Raw genomic sequence first — 12,463 nt, 5'->3', positions numbered from 1 at the left:
GTGTTTCTAGTCTGGTTTGGCTGTTTCCGGGCTGGGGCACGGGATGCTGTGTGCCTAGGCCGCTGGGCAGCGGCGGCGAGCTGCAGGTCCGGGCCCCAGGAGGCCTGCATGGGAGGTGCGCCTCCGTAAGCCACAGTATTTGGAAGTGACGTGGCTAAGTGACTTCGGTGTGGGATAGCTGCGATTATTTTATCCGTTTCCTCCAACAGCTGTCTGTGTGAGCGAGTCTCAGTGGTCTCCTCTTGTCCGTGCCTGCCTCCCGGCGCTGTCGTTTCACAGGTTTGCAAGAACGCTGCCAGATGTCAAGCAGGCCAGGCTGCGTCACTCAGAACTGTGCTATAGTTTCAAAGACTTTTTGTTGATTTAATTGTGTGTGTGTAGGCCAGATGGCAATCTCAAGAGCAGTTCCTCAGGTGACCTCCACTTCTCTTTTGTTTTTGTGCGTCAGGGTCTCTTAGCCTGAAATCGGCTAAGTTCCGCTGGGTCGGCTGGCCCACAGCGCCAGGGAACATCTGCCTGTCCTTGCTTCCTTAGTGTTGGAGTCAAAAGCTGATGCTCGGCCCGGCTTTCTGCGTGGGCGCTGGAGCACAGACCCTCATCTTCACAGAGCAAGCCTTCCACCAGCGGAGCTCCAGCCCCAGGCCCGCATTGCGCTTGTGATTAGGAAATTGGTTCTATTATTTTTTCCCTCAAAAGCACAGCAATTCTAACACATTAGTGTAACTGTGTCCTTTCCATAATCCGGAGGTAAAAAAGCCTCCACGCCTGTAAACCCTCATGTTCTTCTTCAGGCTTAGAAAGCATCCTTTTTTGTTTGTTTGTTTCAGTTTGTAGACTTGGCTGTCCTGGAACGCTCTATGTAGACCGGGCTGGCCTTGAACTCAGAGAGCCGCCGGCCTCTGCTCCTCAGGCCCCCAGGCCCAGTAGAAGCATCCTGTTGAAGGTGCGCAGTGAACACTCAGGGAGGCCGGCAACTGCCCTGCACCTGGCGGCGGGTATTTGAACCGGCTCAACTGGCGCGTTTTAAGGACACCATTAACCCATTTTAGGTTAAGAAAAAGCCTTTTTCTTGCAGCTCCTGTCAGCTCTCGGATCTGCTCCGCTCAGCTCTGGTTCAGTTATGCAGAAGTTCTGACCGCAGACAAACATCTTGACCTTTTAGCAGGGCGTCGTCCGGGCCTGCATTGGAGGACACGGTGGAGAGAAGTTGCCTCTGCTTCCGCTCTGAGCTGGCGGGGACCTTCTCTCTCTAAAGCTCACCGGAACTGTGAGGGCCGGAGCGTGGCGGCACCCGTGTGCAGCCAAGCCGCCGCGTGCTTCCTCCTCTTGGGGCGCGGGGTCGGCGCCCTGCAGAAGCTGTCTGTCTGCACCGCCTTCCCTCTGCGCTTGGGCGCTGCCAGCCAGCAACCCCACAGTCGCCAGCCTTCGCTGCTTCTTCTCTTTTCTTTTTTGAGATAAGGATAAGATAAAACTAAATGGATTGTAAAATGAGTAAATCTTAATTCAGGAAAGAAACATAATGTGAGTTGAAAGAAGAGGGAACCTCTGTGCCGCGGTAGCAGCTCTGAAGGGCAAATTCTGCACGCTGGATGGCTCTTGAGACTTGATTCCGACTTCTGCCGTTTGGCTTGTGGCATTTAACACGGGGTTTTTGTACTTGGGATTTACTGTGAAGGTTTTAGTGTAGCGGATATTCTGCCGTATTTTAAGGTAAAGTGCTCGGGTCTGTAGTAACAAGTTAAAAATCGAATATTCTTGTTTAATTTTTCAAAGAAATTATTATTTTTTGGCTTTGAAAAGTGTTTATTTCCTCTGAAAACTCCCTGTTACAGTGTGCAAATTATTATATATTCATGCTTTTAAAAATACATATAAAATTTTACTGAGCAAAAGAGAAATTATTCAGTACCAGTAGCAGTACATAAGAAAACAGTTTTAGTTCCTTAAATGATTGCCACTACTTAAGCACTATATGACAATATTTAGGGCAGACAAATCTAGAAACAACCTTGCCAGAAATTAATAATTATCAACAATCAACTGTAATTGTGGATATTATTTTAGAAACTTCCACTATACCAGAAATTACCTATGATTTTAGCAATTTTACTATAGAACAATAGAAACTGACATCTATTACATATGTTTTGTTGGGCAGTTACACTAACCGGAAAAAACATACAAAAGCAGCATGTGGTCATTGGATCTTATCTCTTACATTAATGACACACCTTTCGGTCACTCAGAAACAGGCATGCATGGTTCAATACCTTGAACAAACAAGTAAAAGTTCTGCTAACAGCAACTTCAAAATTTCAAATTTCTGAAATATTTGCATTATGTCAAATTTCAATTTTATTTGTCTGACTTTAGACTTCCAGTTCTACATCACTACCTGAAGGCTCGTTGTTGGTATTGTTTTGAACTTAAAACAGTAACAACAATTATTAAGCAGTGATTAAGAAAATAAAAGGAAAAAGCTCTTTTACTGTTCACTATTACATTCTGAGGCAACAAGAAATAGGTAGAAGAGTCTATAATTTTTAAAGACAGTTTTGTGGCACATAGTCATTATTGTCATATTCAGGAGCCTTAAGCATTTCAACAGTAGGTTCAGTGCAGCCCTCTTCTTCCTTTCTAATGTCACACAGACCAGGGACAACACTGCATAATGGCCCACTTTGTCACAAAGCTTGAGCTAGTAAGCCAGCTGTTGTTCCCTGAAGCCCCGTGAGGGCGTCTGTAATGCCCCAGGTGCCGGACCTGCCTCTCCATACCAGCAGCACCAACGTTTCTCTCAGAGGAGAACGTTATGGTGGAATACAATCACAGTGAAGCTGCACCAACAAGAACGTTATACTTTGTTAATAATCTTAGCATCACGGCTGCCTAGGTGCAGTGCGCACGTTTATCTAAGGAGACAGTGGGCTAGATGGGCTGAGATTAACGAGGGTAACTGGAAACTGTGGGCACTGCAGCTGTGTAGAGTAATTCGGAAACTATGTTTTACTTTCATGGCCCAGCTCATTCTGTATCTTTTTCAGGCTTTTGATGCAATCAGAAAAAATTTTTAAGAAATTATTTACGGAGGAAAAAGGTGAAGCAATTTTCCTCTAATTACTGTATGACGATGGAAAGCTCTGTGATCATTACTTTTGGCTCAAACCACATCCAAAGCAAAGTGTGAAACAGTGTTAATGAGTAACTCAGGCACTCTTAATATAAGGCCATTAACATCAAAAACACCCACCAGCAGCCCAGAATCGTCAAAGTGATTATTAGATTGATCCTAGAAATGATGCTTTCAGCCATAGCACGGTGCTAATGATGACAGTCCTTCCAGGAAACACTTCAACACTTCAGATATAAAATAAATGAAGAATATGGGCAGACTCTGCCACTGAGATAGAATTATTTTCAAATTGCAAAACATCGCTCACATCTTTCGCTTTTATATACCAGCCGTTGCAATTTTCATATGCTAGATCGGACTTTCTTATAATCTGCAGTAAAATTATTTTGAGTTGTATAGCCAATGAAGTATACACATTTAACTCCAATAACTTTAGAACTTTTTACATTTCTATGTGTACGGGGTGCGGGACAATACGCATGTGACATTCCGAGGACAACTCTTGGGAGTCAGTTATCTCCTTTCGCCGAGTGGGTAGGGCATCAAACTCAGGTTTCAGGCTACCCAGACAAGCAGCTTTCCCTGAGGAGCCACTTTCTTGGAGATGCCTCTATTTATAGCTCCTGTCATCCGGAAGGTACTAAGTCTTTGTAGAGCAGGACAGGGGCTGTCCTTACACCTAATTACTGTTGTTGCCCTTGGGAGGATTTCCTTCAATTTATTTGGATTTTTAAAATAAAAACTTGGGTTTTTCTGAGGTCTCTGTCATTCCCAATTTCTCTATTGTTTTTTCAGAATTCTGATTGTTTTCCCTTTCCCTCTGATATCGTAAGTATCCATTATTCATGCCCTTTCTCTGTACACATACATTCTCTCTCTATATATATATGTGTGCATGTAGTATATATAATAACATTAGTCACATTTCCCAATTCTTGAGGTGCAATACTGTGTGACACTGTCCTCCTAGTTCCCAGGAACATCTCCAACAATGCAGACAGATCAGATCAGGCTAGCTCAGTGTTCCCAGATCAGGCTAGCTCAGACAACATGCCAACAGCGATGTACCTGGCCAACCCTATTAAAGAGTTGTTATCAGAATGAATGGCCCATGGCCGGTCTGGTTTCTGCAATCAGTCATCAAACTACTCACTGTTTGTGGCACAAAAAACTTTTCAACTAGGGCTGGAGCAGTGGCTCACTGGTTAAGAGCACTGGCTGCTCTTCCAGAGGTCCTGAGTTCAATTCCCAGCAACCACATGGTGGCTCACAGCCATCTATAATGAGGTCTGGTGCCCTTTTCTGGAGTGTATGAAAACAGAGCACTCATGTATATAAATAAATAAGTAAATAAATCTTAAAAAAAATCTCTTCAACTATCTGTTCTTTGTACAAAGAAAGAAAAGTAGTATAGAAGAAAGTATAGAAAGAAAAAAGTATAGAAAGAAAGAAATCAGTGCTTAGGGAAGCAACTGACAGAGTTGATAGTCCTGGTTCAGCATCAAGTCCAGCTGCAGACATGAAGACTTCTTGCTCATCCAGGTACAAATGATATGTTTGTAGGCCGTAAAGAGTCAGGCTAAAGATTAAAGGAGTCCAGGATGTCAGAGAAGGTGGAAGTGGGCTTCAGTAGTGAACTTTTACCAAACAACAGCATAACTTGACATATTTCAACAGTATGACTGAAATTTGCGTATCAGACCAATGTCAAGGTTTTTTTTTAATGTTAAGTTTGTTCACACACACATCTTCTCTTCTGGTCTTCCTTGAAACCAGACACCCACACTGGACAGATAAGTCCATTTTTACATATGAGGAAATTGAGACTTAGAAAAGATAATCACAGGGTGGGGGCATTGTAATGTATAAAACAAGAACTGGCTGACCCAAAAGCCAGAGCTGTTGAAGAGAACCTTGTCACAAGCCAGTACGCTTTCATGCTCTTTAGCATTTGCTAAGGACTCTTGCAGATATTATTTCTTTCTTGCAGCAGCTTTGTGAAGTTTGTTCATTACTATCAACCTCCTCTACAGGTGTGGGAAAACTGAGGTTTTGAGACATAACTTCTTTAGGGATACCGAAGGTGAACACATGATAGCAGAGCTGTTAGGATGCAGAGCCCAGAGCTGCATATGATCCGTGAGGTCTGGGAAGCCCTGCTTTGCTACCTCACCGTGGCTGCATTTCCCAGAGGGCCCATCGCTGCCTGCTTCTCCATACAAAGATGACCACAGCCACCGACAGCTAGTGCTTGTAGCCTAGAGCTGTCTCTTCTGCTCCCAGGCTCACCCTAGAAGATTGTCTTTGATTACCTTTAGAGCCAGTGGCGAGTACTTCAATCAGAGGGTAGTGTGGTTGACTTAATTTATACATATATTAAAAATAAGAAAAATTAGGTGGTATAATTGGTGGGGACATTCAGAAAGTATGTTTTTGGTTAACCAAATTCTGGAGATTTCACGGTTCTTGTATTTTATTATCATTCACAAATCTGTCTTTTATATCTAACTGCAAATGCAAATTCTGTGGCGTGAAACACAATGTCTACCAGCATAAATAAAGATCAGATGGCTCTTTAAAATGATGACATTGATCTGCCTGCATTTACACAGAAAAACAGTACTGAGTGAGTAAAGAGCTAGCCAGGGAGCAGCAAATATATATGGGCTCATTAAAAAAAAAACTCTATGGAGTTATAAAAATTCTAGAAGTGTAACAGTGCAGACAATAATTTTCATAACTTCCTCTCACCTAACTAAAACTCTGTCTTTTCACAATTACTGTCCCTTTCCTATCTACCCACTTCTCTCTTTTGTATTAGGAATGACTATGATGTTCCAGGCATGAAACGGAACACCCTACCACAACTCCTTTAAGCCATTCATGGCTAATTAATTAATTTGTTAATTCATTCGCTTTTACATTTTTTGCCTCAGATACTTGGCTACATGTCTGAGATACACCATTGAACGAGATGTCGTGCCCAGTGTTCTATAATTATCTTGACTTTATAGATGCAGATTTAGATTGCTCTTTCCATCATGGGTATTCGGCTCAACTAAGCGCACGGACTATAGGACCCTCATGAACCTCACTGGCCATCAATCTTATTCTGGAAAGCGGGGGTGGGGGGCAAATGGAGCACAGTGTGCCAGGGGGTAAGAGTCACACCTTCAGTAATGTACGCAATCGTCTAGGAGCTACCATCCCAGACTCCTCCAGTGGTGACTCAGGTGATAGATGAGGTCCACATGGGAAGCATGTGAAAGCCGCCGTGGTGTGAATGCTTCCCTCCCCACATAATGACTCCACAAGTTCAGATGCAGGGCTCTCATTAAAAGGTTTACCATGATCAGGTTCAATAGTTCATTATAGTTTTCTCCCCTCCAAACACAGTTTGTCAGTCAGAGGCCATTTCCATCATAAGCCATACCAGGTAAAGACACAGTTAAAATTTTATTCTTATCAGGTTACCTGGGAAACAGAACTAGAGTGTGAACCAAAGGTCAAATTCTCATGCAGCAGAAGGGGAGAGGGTTTTGTTCAGTGAGTAGCTTATCCACTAAGCAAGAATAATAGTGTATTCAAACTTAATCCAACTCCGTGCCTACTTCCTGTAGCGTACTGGCTGACAGCAAAAAGGTCTCCAGGTAAACAGCTCTTAGGTGACTTGACTTTCCCCTTGATACATTCTGAATTCTCATATTTTTATTTTTTTGGCTAATGGCCATGAATTTTGTTTGTACAGACAGATAAAACCTTTCCCTAAGACACTGCAGCATATCAGAGCATGCCCCAGTGTTGTATTGAGTAGCTGAAATCAAATGCTGTTGCATGGTCATTAGGTCTTCTTGCGTTCAGGCGAGAAGCCAAGGGGAATGCATGGTGGTCCTCACAAAAACTGACCCCACAGGCTGGCTCCGGGAGGTCTTGGTCGTGTGATTCTCTCTTGCTAGGCGGCTGAGAATGACCAGAAACTCTGCTCCTTTGCTGCTACCTCAGGGGCTTGGGATTCCAGACTGTCCCACCAAGCCCTGTTTTATGTGGCGCTGGAGCTCACACTCGGCACTTCCTTCACGCCAGGAAAGCAACCTGCCAACTGAGCTACATCCTGAGCCCCCTTTCTTGATTTTCTATGAACTGATTATTTCATTCTTGGATTGAAGTAAAAGACATTTATTAAAATAGAAGAAATTCACCTAGCTTATAAAAGATTTGAAATGGAAATTCAGGCAAACATTACCTTAAGAATAGATTTTGTTCCATATTTCTTTGTAAAGATGAACATGCTTCACAATATTTGTGTCAGAGGCCAGAACATATGCATGGATAGACAGGCGGGTGGATTAGAGAGCAGCTCCACTCTGCTTCTATGTACCAGAACAATTTATCCTAAGCTCCTGCTTTGCTCCCACCTGGACACCATTCCAGTGGCTTCTGGGTGGCCGTGGGCCTGGGCTCAGGCAGTAGGGTGGGGGCAAGATTTTGTCCCCTATTTCCTCTGTTTGTCTGTGTTAACTGAGGATGTAGCTATTTCATTGTCTTTCAAAACTCACGTTTTGGGCTTTGTGTGATCCTTCCTTAGCCAGGGACTCATACAACTGGATAGCCGCTGTTATGTTTTGCATGCCAAAACTTCCAAATAGCAAAGCATCAGCCATCTTTTCCATAGCTTTCAAATTTCCCATGTCAGCGGCTCTGGCAAAGAATATGTAGGCTCTGTTTTAAGAATGTAAAGTAAGGAGGTTGGTTCTCAAAAATGGAAATTTCTGCTCCCTCTTCCATATGATGCCTTCCTTTCAACCAGGTAAACTGCAGTATGATGCAGCCTTGCTGAAATCCCTTACATCTCTAGACCAATAATTCTTTCACTTCTATGTCAATTGAAGATTTAAATTTCAAATATGTCTGACAAGTTGTGAAGCCACTAAGCGGAGATATTTATGTAAAATTTGCATGTGTGTCTACCCTATGAACCAACTAAGGTGCAAAATGAAAGACTTCTCCTAGAGTGAGCTTTTCCATGGTCTCTTCCACTGTTAATAAGCATTTGTCTTATAAAATAAACCCAAAAGATAAAAGAATTATCATAATTGAAATGTCACATCTATGAAATCTATATCACAAGAATGTTGATAAATTTATACTTTAAAATAATCTTCAAAAATAGAGCTAATTCTTCAACACAGCAAAGCTAGACTACTTAGAAAAATAATGATCCAAACCAATGTGAGTGGGCAGGGCTTTAGATGCTAAGTGCCTGGACTCAACTCCTGGCTCCACTAATTACAAGCTGGATAACTTCAGGCTAATGTCACCATCCCTTTGGCCATAGCACTGGGATGGTTGTAGCACCTATTTGATAAGGCTGCGTGAGACAATCCTTGGAGCATGCTTGGCACAGTGCCTTAGTTAGCTATCATGGTTAGGATGATCACTGTTCTGTGATTAGGTGGTAAATGGTGTGGGATTTTAGTGGTTAACATATAGGCACTACAAGATCACCTTACACCGCATTTCCTGTAAGATGTCCCCTGTTACAAGCAGTGACAGAAAGTCTAACAAGGCTGAAACATGTGTCAGAGACAAAAGGTGCTTTGGGGGATTTGTTCTTACTTTTATAATATCTTTTGGTAGTGGCAAAAAACATTAACCATAGTTTATAATTGTGGCTTAAATAAAGGAGCACACACACACACACACACACACACACAGAGAGAGAGACGGCGCAGAGAAAGACAGACAGACAGACAGACCAGTCTTTGATTCCAATTTAAAACAACCAAGAGACTTAATTTTATGCACAGCTTATACTGCTGCTAAGGGGAGCTGCTAGTTGGCAAAGGCTAGAGTAGAATAGGCTGAGGAACAAGAGCCTCAGGTAGAGAGATATCCAGTTAGGCATTTGAGTTCTAGATGTCAAAATAGAGGGTCTGCTCCAGTGGAACAAATTGGAAGCCAGAATGTCAAGAAAGAAATTAATCATGGCGAAAGGAAGCTAGGACTGGGGAAGATCAAAGGTCAATGTGATGATTTAATCTTGATTTTCAACTTGACTGGATTTAGAATCACCATGGAAACATATCTCTGGATGTCTCTATGAGAGTATTTTCAGGAAAGTTTAACTAAAGGGTGAAGCCCCATCCTGAATGCATGGTACCATCCCGAAGGCTAGTGTTCTGGACTCAATAAAAAGGAGAAAAGCAAGCTGAACACCAGCATTTATCTCTCTGCTTCCTGACTAGGAACACAGTATGAGCAGCTGTCTCATGGTCCTGCTGTATGACTTCTCTGCCATGATGTGATGATGTGACCTCAAGCTGTGACCCCATATAAAAGCCTTCTTTAAGTTGTTTTGTCAGATAATTTGTTATAACAATGGAAAAAGCAACTACTACAGAAAGTGTGTACCACTGATGTGATATGCCTGACTATGCAGTTTGTGGCCTTTTAGAACTGTTTTGGGGAGGAATGTGGAAGAGTTTAGAAAGCCCTAGCCTTCTATGAGCATAGCCTAACGGGCTACTCTGGTGAGAGGCCAGGATGCTGAGTGCTCTCTTGTACACCCGTGTCACATTTTGACTTCACTTTGCCCATGTTCTTAATTTGGGTGACACTGAATTAAAAAAAAAAAAAAAACTAGTTTGTTTGTTTGATGGAATCTTGTGTCAGGATAGCATCAAGGCTGCAGTGTGGCTATGTCTCAGTATTCTCGTTTAGATGAGCAGTGAGAGAGAAAGAAAAGTATGAAAAGGAAGGAGCTTGGTCAGGAGAGGATTGGGAGCAAAAGCATTGAGAACGAAGGAGGTTTGGACAAAGCATCTGGAAGTATTACAGAGATGGCTATTAGGAGCACTCTCACACTCTTCCCTGGGATAATCAAATAGTTCTCGGAAGGCAAGTTGCCTCCCAATAAAGGATCTGACTTGATCCAGGCATGGCTCAGTCCAGTGCCAAGAGGCATCAACAGACTAGAATCAAATCTTTAATCCCATGAGCAGGGCTGGCATTGTAGACTTCTTATTAGGAAAGTCCAGTCATAAAAGAGATGTTAGAGGCAGAGCCCAGGATCAGAAACGTTGTTTCTGTCTAGGAAAGATTAAGAGCTGGGCTGCAGTTCCCAAGAGGAAACCAAAAACAAACAAACAAAAACAAAACAAAACAACAACAACAACAAAAAACCCGGGAGTTGCAGAGTTTCAGACCTGACCATAGACTCAGTCTTCAAGCTCTCTGCACTGGTGCACTCTGCTCAGAGCATGTGGTTTGAAAGGAATGCGGGTTCTGCGGATTCTGTTGTTGTCTAGCACTGGCTGCCACAGCTCTAGCATGCCTCATTACCATGCCTATTCCACATCAATCAGCTAGGTATGGTGCTGGAGATTAAACCCACCCCAGGTTGTTGTACATGCTAAGCACGTACTGTACCTTTGAACTACACCAACACCCCTTAATTTGAGGCAAGCGACTCAAAGTTACCTTCCTCCTGACTCTATTTCCTAAATGCTGGGACTGCGTGGTGCCCACACTGCTTTATGTAGCCTGGCTGCCTCTTTGTGAAAGCAAGGGATCTCTTTGTTGGGAGGGACAGTCAGGCCCTGTTCCTCCTACTGTTTGTGTACAGCACCCTTTGTCTCTGCAGCTTCCACTCACCAGTCAAAGGCTGGAGGAAGGGTAATAAACCAACTCCTGATCGCTCTGTGTCAGGCCCTGGGCTGAGAGACGATGTTTCATCCAGGACACAAAACAGTGCAGGAACTTGCCCAAGACAAAATGGCCAGGAAGTGCTGAGTGATGATTTGATGGCAGGCTTAGCTAGGGCTTCAGGACGGCCTGTCACTGGGAGGGACTACATAGACCCAATTTCTGACTTCCTTTAGATAAGGTAGATGAGTGAAAAGGATGAAGGTAGACTGAGACCACGTGGCCGCTACCTACTAACCTCCCAGGTGTGACCATGGCTACATTCACAAGTTTTTGATTCTCTACTCCCAATATTTGCTTGCTTGCTCTTTTTTAAGATTATTTTTTAAGCTGTGTGTGTAGTGTTGTGCATGCATATGTACATGAACATGCGTGTGTGTGTAGAGGCCAGGGAGGGCGTTGCATGTCTTCCTTTGTTTGCCTCCGCAGTATTGTTTGTGATACGAGGTCTCCTGCTGAGCTGTTAGAAGTGCTGAGCTAGACAGGCAGCTGGGAGCTGGGGGTCTATTTGTCCCCATGCTCAGTGCTAGGGTGACAGGCGTGAGACACTGCCTGGCTTTTGCAGCAGTGCCGAGGGTTCAAACTCGGGTCCTTGTGCTCGTGTGGCAGGATTCCACAGAGTGCCATGCCCCCAGTCCTCCTCCCAGCACTTCAAGGGGACAAATGAAGTCCTCTAACCTCCTAAGACTCACCTGAGAACAAAACAGCATCACGTATGTTGAAGTGCCTTGAAAGCTGTAAGGTCTATACAAATACTCAGGTAGAAAGCATGCTCAAACGCCAAACATTTAATTTCTTTTGAAATTTCTCATAAATTAGAGTAAAACGTATTTTTGCTGAATGCGCCTGTCAGTGACTCAGGTCTACATTTTACTTCCTGGAAAGGGACCCCAATCAAAGGGACCCACATAGAATCCTCTTGCTTGTTAAGGGTAATAATTTTCAGACTCTTTAATTAATCACTGAACTCTTTTAAAAGCAAAAGCTGAAGAACAAAATAAGCTTTTCTGTTATGCCAATAAGGTTTTAATAAATAAAAAACCCTAGAAAAAAATAGACTGTCTATTTTTTCATGCTAAAGGAACTAGATACTTACTCTGTTTTTTGTTTTTGGCTTTTAGACTCCTGGAGAATCTTGTTGCCCATTTTAAATAACTCATCTCCTTTATCTGTGATACTTTTCTTGGCTTGCTTTTTGACTGCATGGAACAAAGGGGAAAACCAATATTATTTCTATTTTTAAATTTTGAGAAACAACGTATGGACACTGTGCTGGCATTTTGTTTTGAATTTTGGTACTTATTTGGTAAGTGTTTGCATTTCAAGTAGATCATTCCTAGCTTAGGGGCCTGGAAGGTAGAGGAAAGAGATGCTTCCAATGGAAGGAGAGGGGTTCTCAGCCTGAGAAAATGATTGGGTTACTGCAAGCAGGAAGTGAGGGCTCTCCTGGTACACCTTAGACAGATGTAAGGTCTTAGGCACCGTGTTCTCAGCCCTGGCCACCAGTGCTTCCCTGTCTGTGCCACTCGGCCTGTGTACTTAGAGTCCTGAGATTCCTCAAGGGCAGAGGCAGCAGGCATCCCCAGGGTGACCAGGAGGTGAAGAGGCAATTTTCTTGATACATTT

General features: G+C 43.2%; 1 protein-coding gene across 1 annotated transcript in view; it reads right to left on the bottom strand.

The window, feature by feature from the left end:
* The window catches only part of Sel1l2 (SEL1L2 adaptor subunit of ERAD E3 ubiquitin ligase), a 40,590-nt gene extending 28,592 nt beyond the window's left edge, over positions 1-11,998 (bottom strand). The window contains exons 1-2 of the mRNA XM_055602676.1: positions 11,934-11,998; positions 7,690-7,852 (exon numbers count right to left, since the gene is read on the bottom strand). Of these exons, the coding sequence (XP_055458651.1) occupies positions 7,690-7,852; positions 11,934-11,983 (213 nt within the window). The 5' untranslated portion in view covers positions 11,984-11,998. The remainder of the gene's footprint in view (positions 1-7,689; positions 7,853-11,933) is intronic.
* Positions 11,999-12,463: the final 465 nt, after the last annotated feature.

The sequence above is a fragment of the Psammomys obesus genome, unplaced genomic scaffold (assembly GCF_907164565.1).
Source record: "Psammomys obesus unplaced genomic scaffold, mPsaObe1.curated_primary_1811, whole genome shotgun sequence".
Classification (NCBI taxonomy): Eukaryota; Metazoa; Chordata; class Mammalia; order Rodentia; family Muridae; genus Psammomys; species Psammomys obesus.
Note: the sequence above shows the minus strand (reverse complement) of the source record. Positions and strands in the feature narration are given on the sequence as shown.